At 34.7% G+C, this 24,723-nt stretch overlaps 1 protein-coding gene across 1 annotated transcript in view; it reads left to right on the top strand.

Moving 5' to 3' along the window:
- Positions 1-226: 226 nt before the first annotated feature.
- The window catches only part of LOC136034365 (cysteine desulfurase-like), a 58,926-nt gene continuing 34,429 nt past the window's right edge, over positions 227-24,723 (top strand). Inside the window, exons 1-3 of the mRNA XM_065715509.1 lie at positions 227-466; positions 16,204-16,271; positions 17,602-17,718. Coding sequence (XP_065571581.1) covers positions 340-466; positions 16,204-16,271; positions 17,602-17,718 — 312 coding nt within the window. The 5' untranslated portion in view covers positions 227-339. The remainder of the gene's footprint in view (positions 467-16,203; positions 16,272-17,601; positions 17,719-24,723) is intronic.

The following is a 24,723-nucleotide window of genomic DNA, read 5'->3' as shown; positions in this document are numbered from 1 at the left end:
AGATAAGGGTGCATTATTTCTTGTCGTGTCAACCAGGCTAGTTCGAAACGCAACTTTTAATTTGAATTTTTGAGAAATGGAATAACTTTTTAGTGCTTCCGTTAATAGTTCAAATAGAAAAAAAATCTATATTTATTAAAACTGATATTTTATTCAAAACTAAACTTCAAAGATTATTATTTTCTTAATTTTGTTTTAATATATTTACATCGAAACTTCGGCAGGGATTACAGTCTAATCAAATCTCAGAGTAAAATTGAAAACGCTTACAGCATTAGAAAAACTTGGAATACGTTGTGTAACAAAATACGTTAAGAAGAAATCAACACTGTTTCCAAAATGATAAGAAACCCAATGACGATTTTTAAAAAAGTTTCAGAGAGTATACCAAAGCGATTGATTTATAGCACTACACACAAAAATGGATCACTCTCTGAGGCCTATGAAATTGATGAACCTGGGAGTAGTGAGTCTTCTTTTTTTTGTATTCCTAGACTAAGGTAAATAATGCACTAGGTGAATTCTAGAGGAGGGGCTGTTCAATACGCCTAGAATATCTTCTAAAACAGTGATGTCTTGTTAAGTTAGCCTAGGAGATTGTAACTTTCAGTCAACTAATATATTGAAAGCCTAGCCCATAGTGTGTCCTAGGAAGGTGTTTTGGGCTCAAATTTGTAGGATTTTTGGTAAAATTCTAGTTAAGTGACTTCTTGCTATCTCAGAAAGGGGTTAGGTTAGGAAAATGAAACTTTTGGGGATGGTTCTACAGGCTAAAGTATATCCCAGGAAGCTATTTTAAAGTACCCACCTCCACTCCTTCTCCCTCTAGAGGGCCCCGAAATTTGCCTACATGACAGGTCTGTACCTATTGAAATTTTGACAAAACAACATTTTATCTTAATTTTCAGTTAGGCCTACCAGTTGCTTTTTTTCTGCCTTTAGTTCTGAAAATACAATTCCTGTTATTTGAGTAGAATTCTAAGCCATATCAATGTTTTTTTCAAAATTAGGAAATGTATTTGCATATCTTTAAAACCTTATAAATTAGGATTGAGCTAAGTTGTGAAGCTGAAAACAATTTTGTTATACTTCAATTAACCAGAAGATCTATTTTGCAAGGTTTCACTTTATAACACACATATTTTTAAAGGTCATCAAAGGTCAGGGCCCTCTAAAGGGAAAAGGAGTAGAGGTAGGTACTCCAAAATACCTTCCTGGGACATACTTTAGCCTGTAGACCCATCCCTGAAAGTTTCATTTTCCTAACGTAACCCCTTTCTGAGATAGCAAGAAGTCACTTAACTAGAATTTTACTGGATTTTACATTACTGACTTACTAATACTCAATTCCCTTTTCTGTGCTCTTTCCAAATATGATAGACCCATTTGCTGTTACCAATTTCTATAGACTGTTTTGTCTCATTTTGCAATAGAAAAGGGTAAAAAAATGGTTAAAATCTTAATATTTGATTATAATTTGATTTTGCTAAGATTATATAATTCACAGGTATTGATTTATTATGATCCAATGAAGTAATCAATTTATATAAATTTAAAAAAAATGCTTTGTTTACTTTCATCTTTTAGCATCACTCTTGTTTGAACTAGTAACCAATAATTGAATTAGGCTAACTGACACAATTGGGAACCAGAAAATAAATAAGAAATGTCTAATTTAGCCTATAGGCTATATTTGCACTTTAGAGAGAGTGTTAGGGGTGAAGTATATTTAAGGTGCAGTTGAAATGTATTAACCAGAATTATTCTGCATATAATGAAGTAAGTATATTTTTTTTTTAGCCCTTTTATATAGCCAAAAAAAAAAGAAAAAAAAAGACATCATCTTTTAAGGTCCTTAAAGGGCTTAAACTTCAATTTCCAAGTAGGATAAAGCAACTATTATATTCAAAAAGAGTGTAAAAAGCGACATCAAGTGGTACGTTCACCTTGTTGTAGGTCAGTAATTTAAACTCCTCCAATTTCACTGTTTTGGTATCAGTTTAGAGGTTGATTGATTTTAAAGGAAACATACTAATAAAGTAAAACTCTTGCCTATTAATTTGCTTATTTTATACTTTTTGTAATATTATGGTCACTTTTCTGATAATCACCCATATCCCTTGGTTTTAAATTTAGCCTTGTAAATATTTAGTGGTTTACTCTTTTCAAGGGAACATGCTATATAAATAGTACATTAGGTTCCTTAGGTAAAATCCTAGTTTAGAGGCTTCTGGCTTTCTTGGAAGCTCATTGACTTGGTAAATAAAACTTCTGTAAATGAATCCAAGGCTGAAAATATAATCCAGGGTGTTATTTTGAAGTGGCTAACACTGCTCTTTCTCTGTCTAGAGGGCACTGGCCTCTTGGTAACCTTTACTAATTTTCATCTAATCTTCACTAACTACTAATATTCAAGGTTTTATAAAAGTCAAACCTTGCAGAATAGATCTTACTGTCAGAAAATGAGACCCAAGAAAAGTATTTCCTGCCTCATGCTTTTGCTCAATCATGTTTTATAAGATTTTGAAGATTTGTTAATATATTTCTTAAATTTAGGAAAAACTTTGATATGGCTTAAAATTCTACTGAAATAACAGGAATTGTTAAAAACTCCCCTCAGCTCCAAAAGTTTAAATAATTTTTTACATCACAATGCCTTTCTGTTTACAATTAGAAAAAAAAAAATTAAAAACAGGTGCAAAATTTACTGTGTTACTAAAGAAATTTAGCCTTTTTAAAATTTTTTGTTTTAATTTTGAACTCCAAAACAATTCTTCAAGCTCTAACAAAGTCTCTCTTGTTTAGTAGTCAATCAAATATAGGCTTGCCCCATTTATAGATTCCCACAAAAGAGGTGAAAGAGGTCACAAGGAACAATTTGGTTGCCCCAGATGAGTCTGAAAGAGGTCATAAGAAACAATTTGAACAAAATAAAACTTCAACAGGGAGGAGAGGGAGATAAAGCTTGAAGCTTTGAACAGGCAAGGGTAGAGAAGGAGCATGCAAAGCTGTATTGGCCTTGGGGAGCTTGCTGCTGCAATAGGTTGCTAGTATTAATATCAAGAAGTCTGTAAAACTAACAGTCACAGATTACTGTATAGTTCTGCAACAGGTAAAAGGATAGAGATCAGCAGATTCTTTTACAGGGCATAGGATATAATCTAGTTCTACAAAAGCTTTTTGGACTTTTTTTCCTTCCCCCCCCCCCAATTTTCCAAAATCATCTTTTCTTGTGTTTTCATTTAAATTTTTTGGTATTTTCTTATACAAATTTGAGAAAGGAACTTAACCCCCCCCCCCCCCCTAGATTACAAAAAGTACATTTTTGTCCTTAAAAAATCTGTAATGTAAAGAGCATGCTAGTAGTATTACTTAACAATACAAATTTTGAGAATACAGGAAATGACATTTTATAGATTCTTTTAGAAGAAGTCAGCTAAATAATTTAGTTGAATTATTCCTCAACACAGTTATGCAACAGATGGGACTTGACGTAAGATCAGCCTATTCAGGTTTAAAGATGCCCTGTTTAAGTTCTAAACACCCTCTCCCCCATTTGATTTGAGCAAAATTTCAATATAGTATGCAAATATTTTGGATAATTTACATCCTTATCTCTCTTAGAAAGTAAAAACAAACAGATGTCTTAGGATGCCTTAAAAGTTTCAGCCTAGATGACCAAATACATTATTTCCTTGAAAATAACTTGACTTGACAAAATTTTTAATTTTTCTTCTTCCTTTTTTTATATAGTTGACATCAAATTCTTTTATTATTATTATTATTTATACAATTGTGAAAAAGGTCTAGATCAGTGGTTCCCCATCAATATTAGACCATGTCCTATGCAGGCATTTCTGACCCCCCCCCCCCTTGTGATATTTAAATTTTGTTCTTTGGAATTTTTTATGTATTAACATGAAGGAAGCTTAAAAGGCCATTAACTTGGTGCCTTTTTACAGATCATCCTCTAAGCATTTTTTATACTAATAAAAAATTTCTATGAATACAACACCATTTATACAACTACTAGCTGTTGGGGTGGCGCTTCGCGACACCCCAACACTTAGTTAGTGGGGGCGCTTCGCCACCCCCAAGTCCCCCCCGCGCGCGTAAGTTGTTATAGTTACGCGCCATTGTAGTTGTGTCCCTGTGTACCACCTATGAATATAGATATATATATATGTGTGTTTTTAACTATGTAAAACTTGTGAATATACAACATTCTTGGCTTTTCCATTGTCTGTGCATATACAAAGCCTTATATACTTATAATGACGTCATATGCAAACGCTCTTTTTACAAACAAACAAACATGCATACATACAACTCATTTTTATATTGATTGATTGATAGATAGATAGATACAATACAAATTAACTGCGTCAAACTTGCAAATATACAACATTCTTTGTTGTCCAATTGTTGCTGCATATAAATAGATTGTCAGGTTTACCAACTCTCGAACATGCAACATACAATTGTCCATGGGAAAAACAATCAGTATTAAGATCTATACCACATTTTTCTAATGATTGACCTTGAGCTTTGTTAATGGTGATTGCAAATGCTAATCGAATTGGGAATTGCAATCTTTTAAATTGAAAAGGCAGATCCGTTGGAATCATGGGAATATGAGAAATAAGAACAGCCTCACCCTCAAAAGGCCCTGTCAAGATTGTGGCCTCTATTGGGTTTTCCATTGTTTTTTTTTTACGGCAAGTCGCGTGCCATTGCAAAGCTTTGGTGGGTTGATATTTCTTAAAAGTATTATTGGTACGCCTATTTTTAGTTGTAGCACGTGTGGTGGAAACCCTGGGAGATCCAGGGAATTTAAAAATTCAGATGGATAATTAACTGCTTCATTTGGTTCCACAACTGTGTCGACTGACTTGTAAAGGACTGCCTGGTCTCGAATCTTGGTCAAAACAATATTGTTGATTTCGTGGACGTCTATATTTTTGGGTGCAAGAATCGCTCGTTCACTTAGCCATTTATTATTTTTATAATTGGTTAGAATATTCGGAAATACTTTTTCAATCAATTCATTTTTGGACATCACTAAATTACAGAATTCAGCTGGTAGTTGTATACGTCCTGAAATTGAGTCTACTGGGAGCTTTCTGTTTCCAATTGCCAGCAATTGATCTGAAAATATTTCACCAGAGTCATCGTTTTGCAATCGGACACACATATTTGTAGTTAATTTTAATGTCTTTACGTGTGCCCATAAATTAGAATTTTTCAGGCAAGCATTCATTTTGTCTGCAGGGGCTGATCTAGGTACTATAGGTAATGTTTGCCTGAAATCTCCCACAAGCAATATTAATGTGCTGCCAAAGGGTTTTGAATTCCCTCGCAAATCTTTCAAAGATTGATCCAGAGCCTCGAGCGATTTTTTGTGTGCCATTGTGCACTCGTCCCAAATAATAAGTTTGCATTGCTGCAATACTTTACCCATCCCAGATGATTTGGAAATATTGCACGTGGGAGTTTCTGTAGAATGCAAATTCAGAGGCAATTTCAAAGCAGAATGAGCAGTTCTTTCACCAGGCAGCAACATTGCGGCTATTCCGGATGATGCAATTGCCAACGCTATACCATTTTTTGATGGAATTGATGCCAGAATCAGTTTTATCACAAATGTTTTACCAGTACCTCCTGGTGCATCCAAAAAGAAAATTTATCCAACGTTGTTATCGTCACAATGCATTATCGTATCATAAATGTCTTTTTGCTCTGACGTTAACTTAGAAATGTTGAACATATGTTGAAACAGCAGTGGTACGATTAGGTGAAGGCATTACCAAATCCTGAAGAGGTTTGTTTGCCATACATATGCACAAATCTTCAATAATAACTAAAGTGTAGTTATAAATTTCTGATGTAAAATCAAAAGTCATATCTGACGTCTCTAACCGTTTTTGATGGAGTATATCTTCGGACATTTTCGATTTATATTTTTCCCATAACTCTGTTGGAACTGAAGGAGAGCAAGTTGTTTTGTATGATTCCAAACAATGCACGAATGTGACTTGGAGTTGACGTTTTGCATGCGTCATTGATGCATTAATCCCAGTGTTGGTCATTCTCCAATAAATTCAGAGCTTAGCATGCACTACAGTTAGTGTCATGTATAGTACCGTTTACAGTTCTCAAATACTCAATGGACGTCGGACCAGGTACATTCACCAAAAGCAGGCGTGGAAAGAAGCATTCATGTTGATTGGGGTGAACGGTGTAGAGTCTTCCTGTCATGGTATCTTTGGAGATGGTAGGTTGGCCGTTGACTGACTTACCCTGTTTTCGACATTCAAATACTTTATTTTTAATATTCCACGTGTAATACGAAGGCACTTCAGTATACAGCAGTTTTTTTGCAAAAGAATCATTTTTGCATAGCGAAAAGAAAGCAGTTAACGTTGTATCCGGTGGATTCAGGGCTCTTTGTTGCATGTTGGATTCCGAAAAATAAACACGTTGACCATTCTGTAAATGTACCGCTAAGTGAACAACAGCTGGACTACGTTCATGTATCGGTAATGAAAGAATTCGCCAAACAGCTTCATTACTGCTTATGTATCTTCCAGCCTGATATTGTACGATTTCGTCGATATCACTGATTTCGGACTGCTAGCCAAAAACTGCCATGTCACTGCCTTTGTTGACGTATTTACATATGTATTTGATTGCCTTTACGGAGTTACAGTATTCAACGTTTATGTGTGCATTTAATGCTTTTGATAATAAAGGGGAATATGGAACAACCCACTGGTTTTCTACTTCGATGGTGGTACTGTTACGCTTCTTTATTATTGCTGTTTTACCGCCATCTTCAGTAGATCTTCTATATTGTGGGTAACCATCATTGCCAGTAATTGTGTTGGGTACTAAAAGTCGAGGATATTGCTTTGTCGAACGAGTGAGTGTCCGATCGAGTGAGTAATTGAATATACAAATCAAGCTTGAAACAAACAAAATCACTACAAACAAGAGTTTGGGTATTGCCTCCTTCTCTCACTGTAAAAGTCTAAAACCGTCCTGGAAAAAAAAAATCAAACTGAACATTTTATATATAATAATAGTAATGATAATAATAATAATAATAATTGTTGAAAGATCCATCAGTTCAAGATTTTATTTTGCTGTAGTTTAATTTTCATTTTTAATGCTCCAAAAACTGGAAAAGAAAGTATTTGTAATATAATTGGTTTTCAATGAAGCACCAATGATGCAGTAGGCTGTAGATTTTTACAGTTAAGGAAGGGGACAGTATCCAAATTCTTGTTTCTAGTGAAACTATATTCGTCTTGAACAATATTAGACAGAATTAATAAATTAAACTGAATGTTTGATGTGATATGAATGTATGATATTAATTGCTGAAAGTTCATCAGGTCAAAATTTTACTGTAATTTTAATTTTTATTTTCAATATTAAGTACAAAAAAAAGCTGTAATATAATTTATTGTCAGTAAAGTGCCAATGACACATTAGGTTTTAGACTTTTACAGTAAGAGAAGGAGGCAATACCCAAACTCTTGTTTGTAGTGATTTTGTTTGTTTCATGCTTGATTTGCATATTCAAATGACATTTCTCTCATTTTAAGATTTATTTATTCATTTATATTAGAATGTATTGTATGTTTGTTTGAATTGATTGTTTATTTAATTTCTGTTTGTTTTGGGTTTCATTTATCCTTCTATAGCAAAATATTTTTTTGTTTTAGTCTTGATTTGCATGTTCAGTTTAAGCATTACTCACTTTAAGATTTAGTAACTCATTTATATTATTACTTGTTGTATGTTTTGGAATTTTTTTTTAATTAATTTTTGTTTTGTTTTTATTGCAATATCTGATTGCTTCTATAAGAACCATATATAACCCCCAGGGCATAACTTACAACGCCTGTGACCAGGCCCTGGGGGGTTTTGACCCTGGAGTTTCAATATATGATGTTTATACTATTTTTAACAAAATGGTTATCTTAAAATGTTTATTGGATGGGCTTGGGAAAAAAGGTGTAGAGTGGGAGAGGGGCTGATTGCCTTCTGTTCTCTTTTCCCTTTGAAAAAGTGAACTAGAACTTTTAATTTCCAATCAAACCAGCCCTCTCTGAAGTTTATACATGCATCCCTTCTATGAGAATCATATTTGCCCCAGGGAATAACTTACAGCGCCTGCCAACGAGCTATGAGGCGTTGTGTTGACACTGGATTTTTTGTTAAGTGATGCATTCAGTGAAAAAGGGTGTGGGGGAAGAGGCTAATTGCCCTCTGATCACTTTTGACTATTAACAAGTGAACTAGAACTTTCAATTTCCAATCAAACAAGCCCTCTCTGAGGTTTATACAAGCATCCATTCCATAAGTACCATATACGCCCCCAGGGTATAACTTACAATGCCTTCCCCAGGCCCTGGGGGTATGTGTTGACACTGGAGTTTTTGTTATCTGATGTTTGAACTAGCGTATTTAAAAAAAAATGGCTATCTCAAAATTTTATCTGATGGGTTTGGTGAAAAAGGACGTGGGGGGGGCTAGTTGCCCTCGGATTTCTTTTGACTTAAAATTTGAGCTAGAACTTTCATTTCCCAATCAAATGAGTCCTCTCTGAAGTTTAGACAAGAATCCCTACCATATGAACCATATATGCCCAAACTGCATAACCTACAATGACTGTCCTGGGCCCTGGGGGGTTGAGTTGACCCCAGGGTTTTTATTATCTGACCTTTTAACTATTTTTAAAAGAATAACTATCTCAAAATTTTTATCTGATGCATTTTTGATAAAAGGGCGTGGGGGGCTAGTTGCACTCCAATCTCTTTTAACTCATAAAAAGTGAACAAGAACTTTCTCTTTCCAAACAAATCAACCCTCTCTGAAATATATACGAGGATCCCTTCCATAAGAACCCCTTTTGTCCTAGGGCATAACTTACAATGCCTGCCCCCCCCCAGGCCCTGGGGGTTGTGTCAACACCAGGGTTGTTGTTATCTCGCATTTTAACTATTTTTAACAAAATGGCTAACTCAAAATTTTTATCTTATGCATTTGGGAACTCTTGTTTGTAGTGTTTTTGTTCGTTTCAAGCTTGATTTGCATAGGGTAAAGGCACCAATGATTCGACAGTTCAATTTAGGATCCAATGTCAAAATTTTCCTTTAAAACAAAATAACTCTGCTTAGTCGTGACTTGGAACACCATCTCTTGAAGCTGTCTTTATATTTTGACAATGTGAAACATGGACACTATATCCAATACACCCAGATTAGAAAAGAATATTCAATTCAATTAGTTTCCGGTTTTCAACACAAAATGAGCTCCTGACAATTTTTTAGCTATGTTATGTTCAAACTGTCATTACTTTGTTTTGATTTTTTTTGCAAAAATAAGTGGGATCAGCACCAATACATCAAGATATATCTGATCTCCTCTAAAATGTAGCCACATTGACTTTTTCCTGATAAATTTAAGTTGAAATGGCAGCTAATATTATATTGACAAAATTATGTCCCAAGTGTTGAAATTTCTTGTCTGACATAGTGGAATCAGACCAACTAAAAATGTTCCTTGAGCTGAATTCAAATGTAGATATTGACTTCTATTACAAGATTCATTTCTTCTGAGAAAATCTTGTAGTAACTTTGCGAAGTTTTTGACAAGCAGCAACAGGCCCTGTCAAAACATAGGTGACTCTGTCAAAACTTCACTGAACATATAAAACAGATGAGAAACAATTGGTGTTAAAATTCAAGGGTCCTCTAATGAAGACATAGTTATTGAATTTATGGATAATTATGGATAACATTAGATTTTCTATTTAAATCATAGTTTTACTGATTTGATGAAAAATGCTAGATCTTTCAGTCATCCTAGAAACTGCTGTTTTTTCCTCATGCTATGTTCATATTTTTGATTATTTTACTTGGTTGATCACAATACCCTAGTTCATTTGTCACTGAATAAATTTGAAGTAGACACTCTCTTATTAAATTTTATTGATGTTTTCTTTCAAATAGATCCTGAGCTGTAAAATACAAAATGTTCTCTCTGACCCCCTCCTTAATTAGCATGGAATTCCTCAAGAAACCTTGTTATGTGCACAGGAATTCGGTTCGAAGGGGGAGGGGTCATAGTTTTAGGAGCCAAAAATTGATGAACCCCCTTGAAACAGGTTTGTTGTACAGCAACAATAGCAATAAATAGTTGGGTGGTGAAACTCCCCTGTTTACATGCCTAGAGGTTGCTGTCCTATGTGATATGTAATAAAAGCAGAGAATTTATTTTCGAAAAATAGTATAATCACATTTTATTCTCTTGCGCTTATAGTTAATTTGATATAGACTCTCCCGTTGCTACTTTAAAACCTAAACACTCGATAATTAAATCCAATCGATGTACATTGCTTTTGACTCTCATGTTTTCTAATCATAACACCCCCTTAAGTCAGTATCTATAATTAAGTGTTTGAGTATCAGCGTTTTTGTTAAGGTTGAATTATTAATATTGCTCATGCCTTTTGTGGCTGAAACCTAAACACTCAATAATTAAATCCAATCGATGTACATTGCTTTTGACTCTCAAGTTTTCTAATCACAACACCCACTTAAATCAGAATCTATAATTAAGTGTTTGAGTATCAGCGTTTTTGTTAAGGTTGAATTATTAACATTGCTCATGCCTTTTGTGGCTGAAACCTAAACACTCGATAATTAAATCCAATCGATGTCCAATCAATTAGGTGACCATTCTTATATATAGTATTGATTAATGAAATTGGTAAGATTCCCTCATCATGAGTTAATATAAATTTGTCATTACTCATCAAAGATGACTCATCATGAGTCATATTTTATGGTGTTAATATAAAGATGGCCTGCTGATACTTGAAGTATGTCCCAACCATCAAAAATGACCCCATAAAAATCCTACCCATGTTTTGGATAGAGCTAAGAATTTACATATGAAAGTAAATTCCAATAAGTCGAATTTAATGACAATAAACTTCTTAAAATTCTGGATTTCCACTCCTGTTTTCTTAGACCCTATCCAACCCAAAAATATAATGAAACATGTTGAACTCCTTGGTGTCATAAAATTCTAATAATATTAAGTAGGACATGCATGTTTCAAGAATTCTGGACTTTCATGATAAAGGATAGTCGAAAAACAAAAATTTTCTAAAGTAGATTAAAATGGTTGATTAACTTTGAAATGGCTAAATGTTGACAACACTTTCGCCGTGAACAATAAAGAAATCTTTGCTGAAGCATTAAAGCTGAGAGGAAGTGGGCCATTCCAGATAGCGTTTATAGGGAGATTATCACACTATTACATAATATTATAGAGACTTAGGTCACACAATTAAACTCCATATGATTATCCAATTTCGTCCCTGTACTTGAGGCAATTTTTTCAGTTTTTTTATTTCCACTATCTGAATATTGCTTTATACATTTCAACATTAAAAAAGGTTGAAGAGGAACGAAGAAATAAAGTAAAAAGAACAAGCATGTCGAATGCACCAGGATCTGCCCACAAGTGTTCCCCAAGTATTTCAACATGTGACTAATTGGGCTCAGACTTTTGTCAAAAACAGGTAACTTTTTTGTTTTGTCGAATTTATAGGTGAAAACGCTCCAATTTAAAAAAATGGAGGTTTTGTACCATTTTCTGATAAAACTTCAAAGTTCTAATCAAATAGTTATATTTGTAGATGTTTTTCCTACATACTTAAACCCTTTTTAAAGCAAAAGTCTTAAGCCTTCTGGAGTAGAAAAAGTGTTGTTGTTTTTTCAAAAACTGTTGAATCATTGGTACCTTTACCCTATTCAATTTAAGTTTCACTCGTTTTAAGATATATTCATTCATTTATATTAGTAGTTATATTATGTTTGTTTGCATTGATTGTTTATTTAATTTTCGTTTGTTTTGAATTTCATTTATGCTTCAATAGCAAAATGTTTTTGTTTTGTTTGAAGCTTGATTTGCATATTCAATTTAAGCATTACTTGCTTTAAGATTTATTTATTCATTTCTATTATTACATGTTGTATGCTTTTTGCTAAGATTGTTTATTTAATTTCTGTTCATTTTGGGTTTCATTTATTCTTTAATAGTAATTTCTGGTCGTTTTGACTTTGAATTTTAACAGTTATTTGTATTTGCTGATCTTGAGTTTAAAATGGCCTTTACTTTTCTTTGAAAACTTCTTATTCGGTTTTTTAATTAACTTTTGTTCTTTTTTGATTGCATTATTTGATTGCAATATTTGATTGCTTTTATAAGAACCATATATGCCCCCAGAGCATAACTTAGCGCCTGTTCCCGGTCCTGGGGGGTTGTGTCGTCCCTGGAGTTTTAATATGTGATGTTTGAACTATTTTTAACAAAATAGTCATCTCAAAATTTGTATCGGATGGGTTTGGGGGAAAAAGGCGTAGATGGGGAGTGGCTAGTTGCCCTCTGATCTCTTTTGACTATGAAAAAGTGAACTAGAAATTTTAATTTCAATCAAATGAGCCCTCTCTGAAGTTTATACGCGAATCCTTTCTATAAGAACAATATTTGCCCCCAGGCATAACTTACAACGCCTGCCAATGGCCCCTGGAGAGTTTTATTGACACCAGATTTTGTTATCTGACCTTTTGACATAATGGCTATATCAAAATTTTATCTGATACATTTGGGGAAAACGGCGTGGGGGAGGAGGCTAACTGCCCTATGATCATTTTTGACTCTTAAAAAGTGAACTAGAGCTTTCAATCTCCAATCACATGATCACTCTCTGAAATTTATACGAGCATCCCTTCCATAAGAACCATGTATGCTCCTAGGGCACAACTTACCACCCCGGGCCCGGGGGGTGTCAACACTGGAGTTTTTGTTGTCTGATGTTTGAACAATTTTTTTTACAAAGTGACTATTTCAAGATTTTTATCGGATGGGTTTGGGGAAAAAGGGCGTGGGGGCTAGTTCTTGGATCTCTTTTTACTCTTAAAAAGTAAACTAGAACTTTCAATTTCCAATCAAATGTGCTCTCTCTAAAGTTTATACGAGCATCCCTTCCATAAGAACCATATATGCCCCCAGGGCGTAACTTACAACAGCTGCCCTCGTGCCCTGGGGGGTTGCGTTGACTCCAGAGTTTTTTTTATCTGACCTTCCAATTATTTTGAACAAAATGGCTATCTCAAAATTTTTATGTGATGAATTTAGGGGAAAAGGGTGTCGGGGGGTAAGGGGGGCTAGCTGTGCTCCAAAATTTTGACTCCTAAAAAGTGAACAAGAACTTTCATTTTCCAAAAAAATTAGCCCTCTCTGAACTATAAACGAGTATCCCTTCCATAAGAACCATATATGCCCCGAGGGCATAACTTACAACAGCTGCCCCCAGGCCCTGGGGTTGTGTTGACATCAGGGTTTTTGTTATCTAACCCTTTAACTATTTTTAACAAAATGAATATCTTAAATTTTTATCTGATGTATTTGGGGAGGAAAGGGTGTGAGGGGGGAGGTGATAATTGCACTTCGATCTCCTTTGACTCTTAAAAAGTGAACTAGAACTTTCACTTTCTAAGCAAATGAGCCATTTGTGAAGTTTATACAAGCATCCCTTCCATAAGAACCATATATATCCCCAGGGCATAACTTACAACGCCTGCCCCTGGGCCCTGGGGGGTTTTGTTGACACAGGAATTTTTGTTTTGTGACTCTTGAACTACTTTCTAAAAAAAACGGCCATCTCAATTTTGTATCTGATTTATTTGGGGGGAAAAGGGCGTGAAGGGGATGGCTAGCTGTCCTCTGTTCACTTTTGACTCTTAAAAAGTTAACTACAACTCAATTTCCAATCAAATGAGCTCACTCTGAAGTTTATACAAGCGTCCACTCCACAAGAACCATATATGCTCCCAGGACATAACTTACAACGCCTGCTACCAGGAACTGGGGGCTGTGTTAACACCAGAGTTTTGTTCTCTGACTTAAACTATCTTTAAATAAAATGTCTTTTTTAAGATTTTTATCTGATGCATATGGGGGCGCAGGGGGGACTAGCTGCCCTTTGGCTACTTTTGACTCTGAAGAAGTGAAGAACTTTCAATTTTTAATAAATTGAGTCCTCTCTGAAGTTTATACGAGCATCCTTTCCATAAGAACCTTATATGCCCCCAGGGCATAACTTACAACGCCTGCCCCGGGGTCCTGTGGGGTTTTGCCGACACAGGAAATTTTATTATCTGACCTTTCAACTATTTTTAACAAAATGTCTATATCAAAAATTATATCTAATGCATTTTGGAAAAAAAGGGCGTGTGGGCTAGTTGCCCTCTGATCTCTTTTGACTCCGAAAAAGTGAACTAGAACTTTTAATTTCCAATCAAATGAGCCCTCTCTCAAGTTTATACGAGCATCCCTTATATAAGAACCGTATTTTCCCCAGGGCATAACTTAAAACGTCCGCCCCGAGCCCTGGGGGGTTGTGTTGACCCCGAAGTTTTTGTTATATGATCTTTGATTATATTTATTAAAATAGACACCTCAAAATTTTTATCGGATGGAATTGGGGAAAAAGGGCGTGGGGGGCTAGCTGCTTTCAAATCACTTTTGACTCTTAAAAAGTGAACTAGAAATTTCAATTTTCAATCAAGTGAGCCATCTCTGAAGTTTATACGAGCAACCCTTCCACAAGAGCCGTATATGCCCCCAGGGTATAACTTACAATGCCTGCCCTGGGCCCTGGGAGGCTTTGTCAACGCTGGAATTTTTTGAACTATTTTTAACAAAATGTCTATCTCAATAATTTTGTCTGATGCATTTTAGGAAAAAGGTGTCATGGGTGGGGGCTAGCTGCTTTCCAGTCACTTTTGACTCTTAAAAAGTGAGCTATAACTTTCAATTTCCAATCAAATGAGCCCTTTTTGAAGTTTATACGAGCATCCCTTCTATAAAAACCTTATATGCCCCCAAGGTATAGCTTACAACGCCTGCCCCCGGGCCATGGGGGGTTGTGTCTACCCCGGATTTTTTTTTCTGACCTTTCAACTATTTTTGACAAAATGGCTACCTCAAAAAAAAATTATCTCATGCATTTGGGAAAAAAAGGGCGTGGGAGGGGTTACGAGGGCTAGCCGCCCTCTGACCTCTTTTGACTCTGTAAAAGTGAACTAGAACTTTTAACATCCAATCAGATGAGCTCTGTCTGAAGTTTATGCAAGCATCCCTTCTGTAAGAACCATATTTTCCCGTAGGGCATAACTTATAACGCCTGCCCCTGGGCCCTTGAGGGTGTCGAGTTTTTGTTATATGATCTTTGAATTATTTTTAACAAAATGGCTATCTGAAAATTTTTATCGGATTGATTTGGGGGAAATTGGCAGAGATTGGGGGAGGGGCTAGTTTCCCTCTGATCACTTTTGACTCTGAAAAGTGAACTAGAACTTTTAATTACAAATCAAATGAGTCCTCTCTGAATTTTATACAAGCATCCCTTCTATAAGAACTATATTTGCCCTCAGCGCATAACTTCCAAGGCCTGTTGGGCCCAAGGGGTTTTGTCGTCCCTCGAGTTTTTGTTGTATGATCTTTGAACTATTTTTAACAAAATGGCTACCTCAAAATTTTTATCGGATACATTTAGGGTTGCTCTCTGATCACTTTTGACTCTCAAAAGTGGCACTAGAACTCTCGATTTCCAATCAAATGAGCCCTTTTTGAGGTTTATACGACGACCACTTCCATACGAAGTGCGTCAGGGCAAAAAATAATAAATACATGAATAATAAAACATTGAAGCCGTATGGCCTGTACTATAAGACAACGCTATAGTGTTGTCTCTGTAAGCTTGACTTTTTATCCCAATTCTTTAAGTACAACTCCTGAAACACAAGGGCCATTTAATTAGAACAATAAGAAACTTTTTCAAACAATGCTAAAAAAACTTTGGTGTGAAGAGTGAGTTATTGATGAAAAGGCAACCCCCTTCATATATGTAATAAATTCTGTTCGTTTTAAGTTTTGATGTTGCTCCTTTCTTTCAGTTAAAAAAACTTCTTTGATTTTTATTAATAAAAAAAAAATGTTATCATGCTAATTGTGTTGTTCTCCTGCTTTGTCATACAAAAATACTTTTGTTGGTTATTATATGTTTGTGGTATACTTGTTCAGCTAATACAGCAAAATCTTTTTTTTTTCTTGCAGAAGAATCAGCATTAGAGAACCCAGAATTGAAGCCATTATACCTGGATGCTCAAGCAACAACTCCATTGGTTAGTTTCTTTTTATTTTGGAAAAAAAGAAGAAACACAACACTCATTTGTGGTGAAGAAACTCAACACACAAAAAGAAGAACCAAAGCACAACAAAACTTAAGATACAACACTCTTTAGTTTTGGCAATTTTGCCTGCTGTGGTGGATGCATAAAATTGTTCTATAGCAGGGAATTTAATTAGAAACCAAGTTTAGTTCTAGTTATTTATTATTTGGTCTGTCTAGCCCTTTAACTTTAAAGGCTTAGCCCTTTTTTAAGGACTGGAAACTGTACTTTAGGAACGAAAGAATATATGTAAGGAGTAACGGTATACTTTAAGAATAGAAATACACACTTTAGAAATTAGATAAAGCGCACAAGGCCGGTATGTGAAGTTTTTTTTTTTTGGGGGGGGGGGATAAAAAAGGTAAAACTCGCATATTTTACAAGTACGGTTTTTTCTTTGACACAACTGCAGTTCAGAATAATTAAAAACCACAAGAAAAGAAATGCACTGATGTTACCTTTATTTAGATAGATATTCAAAGGTGTCTTTATTATTTTGAAAATTTTATTTTGTGAAACCTGGAAGATCAATTTTTACCTTTTTTTTCTTTTTTTTGTTAGAAGTTTTGTAGAAGTAGAAGCTTTATTAAGAAACTTTTGTAATGGTCCGTTCTGCAAAGTGTTATGAGGAAGGGCGTATCCAGGCTTTTTGTGTGGGGGGGGGTACCAAAAAACTTTACAAAACGCACCAGAAATATGATTATATCTATATTGTTACCTTTTTATGAGTTGGACGAAAAATTTTGGGGGCAGGGCTCAAACTCCTCACTGCATATGGCTTTGTTGTAAGCTAATGAAAGTGAATCCTACGAAGGAATGAATTAATTCTTGATAATTAATCATGACAGGTGATACAATAAGCTTCTCCAGAAGAATGTATATAACTCATTGGGTCAGAGATGAACTCCTGAAAGAGTGGTGAAATTACTCAACTCAAGGCATGCTACTAATAGTAAAACTAGCAACACGCGTGAGAAAATATTGCAATTATTTAAAATGGTATTTGCTCTTCAAAATGGTTAGCTATTTATATCTAAAGCCTTTTTGTAATTATCGGGGCTGCCAATTTACGAAAAGGTAGGGGGAAAGGATTTTTCTCTTTTTTTAAAGAAGACACAACAAAAATGTATTTTTCGAAATTTTGGGAGGGGGTGTAATTTTTGTGTTTTTTTGGATTTTTAGAATGAAAACCTTGGGAAATCTAGGGAAGGGCAGTCGCCCCCAGCCCCAATTGACGGCCTGATATTTGTGTTATATTGGTTTATGTTTTTCTTTCCTGCAGGACCCAAGAGTTTTAGATTCCATGCTTCCCTATTTAACCAGCTTCTATGGAAATCCACATTCAAGAACACACGCATATGGATGGGAAAGTGAAAAGGCGGTTGAAAAGGCTAGAGAGGTTTGTAGTTCATTCATAAATGTCTTTCCAATATCATACTTATGCAGTTTAAATTTTAGATTCATTTTATCCATAGCATTCCCATTGTAATTGGAATTAGTTGATGAAGCTGTGAGAGACTTCGCTCATTAACTGAAAGTCTTTATTTATAATTTTCCAGCTAGGAAGTATGGTTTTTTAAATATTTAGCACAATATTTATAAACTATATATTTGAAAAGAAATTTTGGTTATTCCTATTTCTAGTTCTTCATTATCCTTTTTTATACATATAGATATAAAAATCACTTTATTCAACATTATCTTTTCATTTTTCAATTTATTTTTTTTTTAATTGGGGTTGATTTATTAAATTACATTTAATTGTATATATATATATATATATATATATATATATATATATATATATATATATATATATATGTATATATATGTATGTATATATATATATATACATATATATATGTATATATATGTATACCTATGTATATATGTATATATAACGTATATACATATATTATACATATGTATAATATGTATATATAATATACATATGTATATATGTATATATATATATATATATATATATATATATATATATATATATATATATATATATATATATATATATGTATATATATATCTATATATATAAAAATAAGTTGTCTGTCTGTGTGTCTGTCAGGTGACGTCATGTTTCTGTGTCGAATGACGTCATGAAGTTAGTTGTCGTCATTTTTGCTATGACGGTGACATCATTAAAGATATTTAAGACATATATGTTCACGTAGAAATCTATTAATGTTTAAGTTTAAAATGACTGATGAACCTACAATGGCAAAAGCCGATGAAGATGCTCAAAGAGTCTATGCCAAAAAACTTGTTGCTGATAGAGAAAGTCAGAAAAGAAAGCGTGCCGAGGAATCAAAAGAACAGCAAGGAAACAGGCTTGAGGCTGATAGAGAAAGAAAGAACAGAAAGCGTGCCGAGGAACTACCAGAGCAACGCGAAAGCAGACTTGCTGCTAAAAGAGAAAGTGAAAAAAATAGGCGTGCTGAGGAATCACAAAAACAGCAAGAAATCAGGCTTGCTGCTGATAGAGAAAGTAAGAAAAGAAAGCGTGCCGAGGAATCACAAGAACAGCAAGAAATCAGGCTTGCTGCTGATAGAGAAAGTAAGAAAAGAAAGCGTGCCGAGGAATCAGAGCAACCTGAAAGTTATCGCCTGGCATTCAGGTACAGCCCAGTCGATGATTATAGCTTGAGTAGATGTGTTCAAATCGGGACAATGTCTAAAATTTGTCCCTATTGCAAGGCCTTGAAATTCAATGGTGAAACAATGGGAATGTGTTGCGCCTCAGGAAAAGTTAAACTTCCTCTATTGGCTGTATCACCAGAGCCATTGAAGACTTTCCTTACTGGAACTACGTCAGAATCTAAGCGTTTTTTGTCACAAATCAGAAAATACAACTCATGTTTCCAAATGACGTCGTTTGGAGCCCAAATCGAAAATCCAGATCAATTTACGTCTACTTTCAAAGTAAAAGGGCAAATTTATCATAGAGCAGGGTCCCTTCTACCATTCTCAGGCGAGAATCATAAATTTTTACAATTGTACTTCATCAGTGATAGAAATTCTGAATTGAATGCACGTTGCGAAATTTCTCCCAACGTTGAAAGGACAATCGTTTCCCAATTGCAACATCTTTTCCACGAAAATAATAATTTAGTGCGTCTGTTCAAAACAGCCATCGATTTGATGCCTACTGATACGCATAAAATTGTTATTTCCGCTGACAAAACGCCTACTGGCCAACATGTGCGTAGATACAATGCTCCAACTATCGACGAAGTGGCAATCGTTATGGTCGGTGATCAGTTTTTACCTCGAGATATTATTCTTCATAAGCGAAACGCTCAGTTGTTAAGAATTGCTGAAACTCATCGATGCTACGATGCCCTACAATATCCTATCATTTTTTGGGATGGAGCCGACGGCTATCACTTTAATATTAAATTGATGAATCCAGCCACTAACAAAGAAATGAATAAGAAATGCAGTGCAATGCATTATTATTCCTATAGACTAATGATTCGGCAGGATGAAGAAAATTATGTTTTAAAATGCCGTGAATTGTTTCACCTATTTGTCGTTGATATGTATGCTAAAATTGAATCAGAACGTTTGCTATATATCCGCCTGAATCAGACCAAGCTCCGCTCTGAACAATACATTCATTTGCGAGATGCAGTTATAAATGACGGTAATACCACAAACGTTGGAAGATTAACAATTTTACCTTCGTCATATGCTGGCAGTTCCCGTCATATGCATGAATATGCTCAAGATGCTATTGCGTATGTTCGTCTCTATGGTCGTCCAGATTTATTTATTACATTTACATGTAATCAATCTTGGGACGAGATACTGCAGCTTTTACTTCAAGGACAATCGGCGGTTCATAGGCATGACATTACGGCCCATGTCTTCCGGCAAAAGTTGAAATCACTGATAAACTACATAGTAAAACTTGAAGTGTTTGGGTCAGTGCGATGCTGGATGTACTCAGTGGAATGGCAAAAACGAGGTTTGCCACACGCACATATACTAATCTGGCTACATAAAAAAATTACTTCGAACGAAATTGATGATGTGATTTCCGCTGAAATACCTGATAAAAATGTCGATAAGGGGTTACATGATATTATTGTAAAAAATATGATACATGGACCTTGCAGTGCACTGAACGAAAATTCACCATGCATGGCCAAAGGAAGGTGCACAAAGCAATATCCTCGACTTTTAGTATCCAACACAATTACTGGCAATGATGGTTACCCACAATATAGAAGAAGATCTACTGAAGATGGCGGTAAAACAGCAATAATAAAGAAGCGTAACGGTACCACCATCGAAGTAGATAACCAGTGGGTTGTTCCATATTCCCATTATTATCAAAAACATTTAATGCACACATAAACGTTGAATACTGTAACTCCGTAAAGGCAATCAAATACATATGTAAATACGTCAACAAAGGCAGTGACATGGCAGTTTTTGGCTTGCAGCCCGAAATCAAAGATTTCGACGAAATCGTACAATATCAGGCTGGAAGATACATAAGCAGTAATGAAGCTGTTTGGCGAATTCTTTCATTTCCAATACATGAACGTAGTCCAGCTGTTGTTCACTTAGCGGTACATTTACAGAATGGTCAACATGTTTATTTCTCGGAAACCAACGTGCAACAAAGAGCCCTGAATCCACCGGATACAAAATTAACAGCTTTTTTTTCGCTTTGCAAAAATGATTCTTTTGCAAAAAAACTGCTGTATACTGAAGTGCCTTCGTGTTACACGTGGAATACTAAAAATAAAGTATTTGAACGTCGAAAACAGGGTAAGTCAGTCGACGGCCAACCTACCATCTTCAAAGATACCACGATAGGAAGACTCTACACCGTTCACCCCAATCAACATGAATGCTTCTTTCTACGCCTGCTTTTGGTGAATGTACCCGGTCCGACATCCTTTGAGTATTTGAGAACTGTAAACGGTACTATACATGACACTTACCGTAGTGCATGCCAAGCTCTGAATTTATTGGAGAATGACCAACACTGGGATAACTGCATCAATGACGCGTGCGAAACGTCAACCCCAAGTCAAATTCGTGCATTGTTTGGCATCATTTTAACAACTTGCTCTCCATCAGCTCCTACAGAGTTATGGGAAAAATATAAGTCAAAAATGTCCGAAGATATACTCCATCGAAAACAGTTAGAGACGTCAGATATGACTTTTGATTTTACATCAGAAATTTATAACTACACTTTAGTTATTATAGAAGATTTGTGCGTACGTATGGCAAACAAACCTCATCAGGATTTGGGAATGCCTTCACCTAACCGTATCGCTGCTGTTTCGACATGTGTAGAATTGGATCGTGAACAAAGTTACAGTACGAGCGATCTATTGTCGTATGTACAAAATAACATTTCCAAGTTAACGTCGGAACAAAAAGACATTTATGATACGATAATGCATTGTGTCGATAACAACGTTGGAGAAATTTTCTTTTTGGATGCGCCAGGAGGTACTGGTAAAACGTTTGTGATAAAACTGATTCTGGCATCAATTCGATCAAAAAATGATATAGCGTTGGCAATTGCGTCGTCCGGAATAGCCGCAGCATTGCTGCCTGGTGGAAGAACTGCTCATTCCGCTTTGAAATTGCCTCTGAATTTGCATTCTACAGAAACTCCCACGTGCAATATTTCCAAATCATCTAGGATGGGTAAAGTATTGCAGCAATGCAAACTTATTATTTGGGATGAGTGCACAATGGCACACAAAAAAATCGCTCGAGGCTCTGGATCAATGCTTGAAAGATTTGAGAGGGAAGTCGAAACCCTTTGGCAGCACATTAATATTGCTTGCGGGAGGTTTCAGGCAAACATTACCTATAATACCTAGATCAACTCCTGCAGACGAAATGAATGCTTGCCTGAAAAATTCTAATTTATGGGCACACGTAAAAATATTAAAATTAACTACAAATATGCGTGTCCGATTGCAAATGTTCGAGGGTCGGTAAACCTGACAATCTATTTATATGCAGCGACAATTGGACAACGAAGAATGTTGTATATTCGCAAGTTTTACGCAGTTAATTTGTATTGTATCTATCTATCTATCTATCTATATAAAAACGAGTTGTGTGTATGCATGTTTGTTTGTTTGTAAAAAGAGCGTTTGCATATGACGTCATTATTAGTACATACGGCTTTGTATATGCACAGACAATGGGAAAGCCAAGAATGTTGTATTTTCGCAATTTTTACGTAGTTTAACTCCTGCAGACGAAATGAATGCTTGCCTGAAAAATTCTAATTTATGGGCACACGTAAAAATATTAAAATTAACTACAAATATGCGTGTTCGATTGCAAAACGATGACTCTGAGATTTTTAGATTTTTTAGTTTTTTTATTAGTTTTTAGTTTTTTTTTCTTTTTAGTTTTTTTGTAGTTTTTACCTTCTTTTTAGTTTTGTTAATTTTTTTTTTTACTTGTGTCCTGGTCGTCATTTATACTCCCTGTGTCCCGGTGCTTTGTTGATTGCTAATCGAACATTCCTTTTGTCCTGGTCGCTTTCTCTTTGAGTGTCGTCATTTATTTTTTTCTTTTTTAGTTCTTTTAGTTTTTACCTTTTTTAGTTTTTTTTTAGTTTTTAGTTTTTTTAGTTTTTTACCTTTTTTTAGTTTTTTTAGTTTTTTTAGTTTTTTAGCTTTTTTATTTTTTTTATTAGTTTTTAGTTTTTTTGTAGTTTTTGCCTTTTTTTTAGTTTTTTTAGTTTTTTAGCTTTTTTATTAGTTTTTAGTTTTTTTTGTAGTTTTTGCCTTTTTTTAGTTTTTTTAGTTTTTTAGCTTTTTTATTTTTTTTATTAGTTTTTAGTTTTTTTTGTAGTTTTTGCCTTTTTTTAGTTTTTTCAGTTTTGACGTCACCTGATCCAGTTTTTTCAGGTGACGTCACCTGATCCACGATCCACAGATCCACAGACAACTTATTTTTATATATATAGATAGTTTTTTTTTTTTTACTTATGTCCTGGTCGTCATTTATACTCCCTGTGTCCCGGTGCTTTGTTGATTGCTAATCGAACATTCCTTTTGTCCTGGTCGCTTTCTCTTTGAGTGTCGTCATTTATTAGTTTTTTCCTTTTTTTTAGTTTTTTATTGGTTTTTACCTTTATTTTAGCTTATTTTTCAGTTTTTTCCTTTTTTTTAGTTTTTTTTTATTTTTTATTTTTTTAGTTTTTTACCTTTTTTTAGTTTTTTTAGTTTTTTTAGTTTTTTAGCTTTTTTACTTTTTTTATTAGTTTTTAGTTTTTTTTTGTAGTTTTTGCCTTTTTTTAGTTTTTTCAGTTTTTTTTTAGTTTTTTATTGGTTTTTACCTTTATAGTTTTTTTAGTTTTTTAGCTTTTTTATTTTTTTTATTAGTTTTTAGTTTTTTTTGTAGTTTTTGCCTTTTTTTAGTTTTTTCAGTTTTGACGTCACCTAATCCAGTTTTTTCAGGTGACGTCACCTGACACATCCATCCATCCATCCACAGACAGACAACTTATTTTTATATATATAGATATATATATATATATATATATATATATATATATATACTAGCTGTTGGGGTGGCGCTTCGCGCCACCCCAACACCTAGTTGGTGGGGGCGCTTCGCGCCCCCCCCAAGCCCCCCCGCGCGCGTAAGTCGTTACGCGCCATAATAGTTACGCGCCATTGTAGTTGTGTCCCTATGTCCCACCTGTGAATATAGATATATATATATATATATGGTTTTAACTACGTAAAACTTGCGAATATACAACATTCTTTGCTGTCCCATTGTCTTTGCATATAAATAGATTGTCAGGTTATCCCCCTGTTTCCCCCGGTGTCCCCGTTGTAGTTGTGTCCCTGTGTCCCGGTCGTCATTTATATTCCCTGTGTCCCGGGTCCCGGTCATCATTTGTATCCCGGTGTCCCGGTCTGTATATACATTCGTTTTTTAGTTTTGTTTTTCTCCTTTATTTTTTTCCTTTTTTTTTCTTTTTTAGCTTATTTAGATTTTTAGATTTTTTAGTTTTTTTTATTAGTTTTTAGTTTTTATTTCTTTTTAGTTTTTTTGTCCCGGTCGTCATTTATATCCCCCTGTTTCCCCCGGTGTCCCCGTTGTAGTTGTGTCCCTGTGTCCCGGTCGTTATTTATATTCCCTGTGTCCCGGTCGTCATTTGTATCCCGGTGTACCGGTCTGTATATACATTCGTTTTTTAGTTTTGTTTTTCTCCTTTATTTTTTTCCTTTTTTTTTCTTTTTTAGTTTATTTAGATTTTTAGATTTTTTAGTTTTTTTATTAGTTTTTAGTTTTTTTTTCTTTTTAGTTTTTTTGTAGTTTTTACCTTCTTTTTAGTTTTGTTAATTTTTTTTTTTACTTGTGTCCTGGTCGTCATTTA

Source organism: Artemia franciscana, chromosome 13 (genome assembly GCF_032884065.1).
Source record: "Artemia franciscana chromosome 13, ASM3288406v1, whole genome shotgun sequence".
NCBI lineage: Eukaryota > Metazoa > Arthropoda > Branchiopoda > Anostraca > Artemiidae > Artemia > Artemia franciscana.
This window is presented reverse-complemented; position numbering and strand designations above follow the sequence as displayed.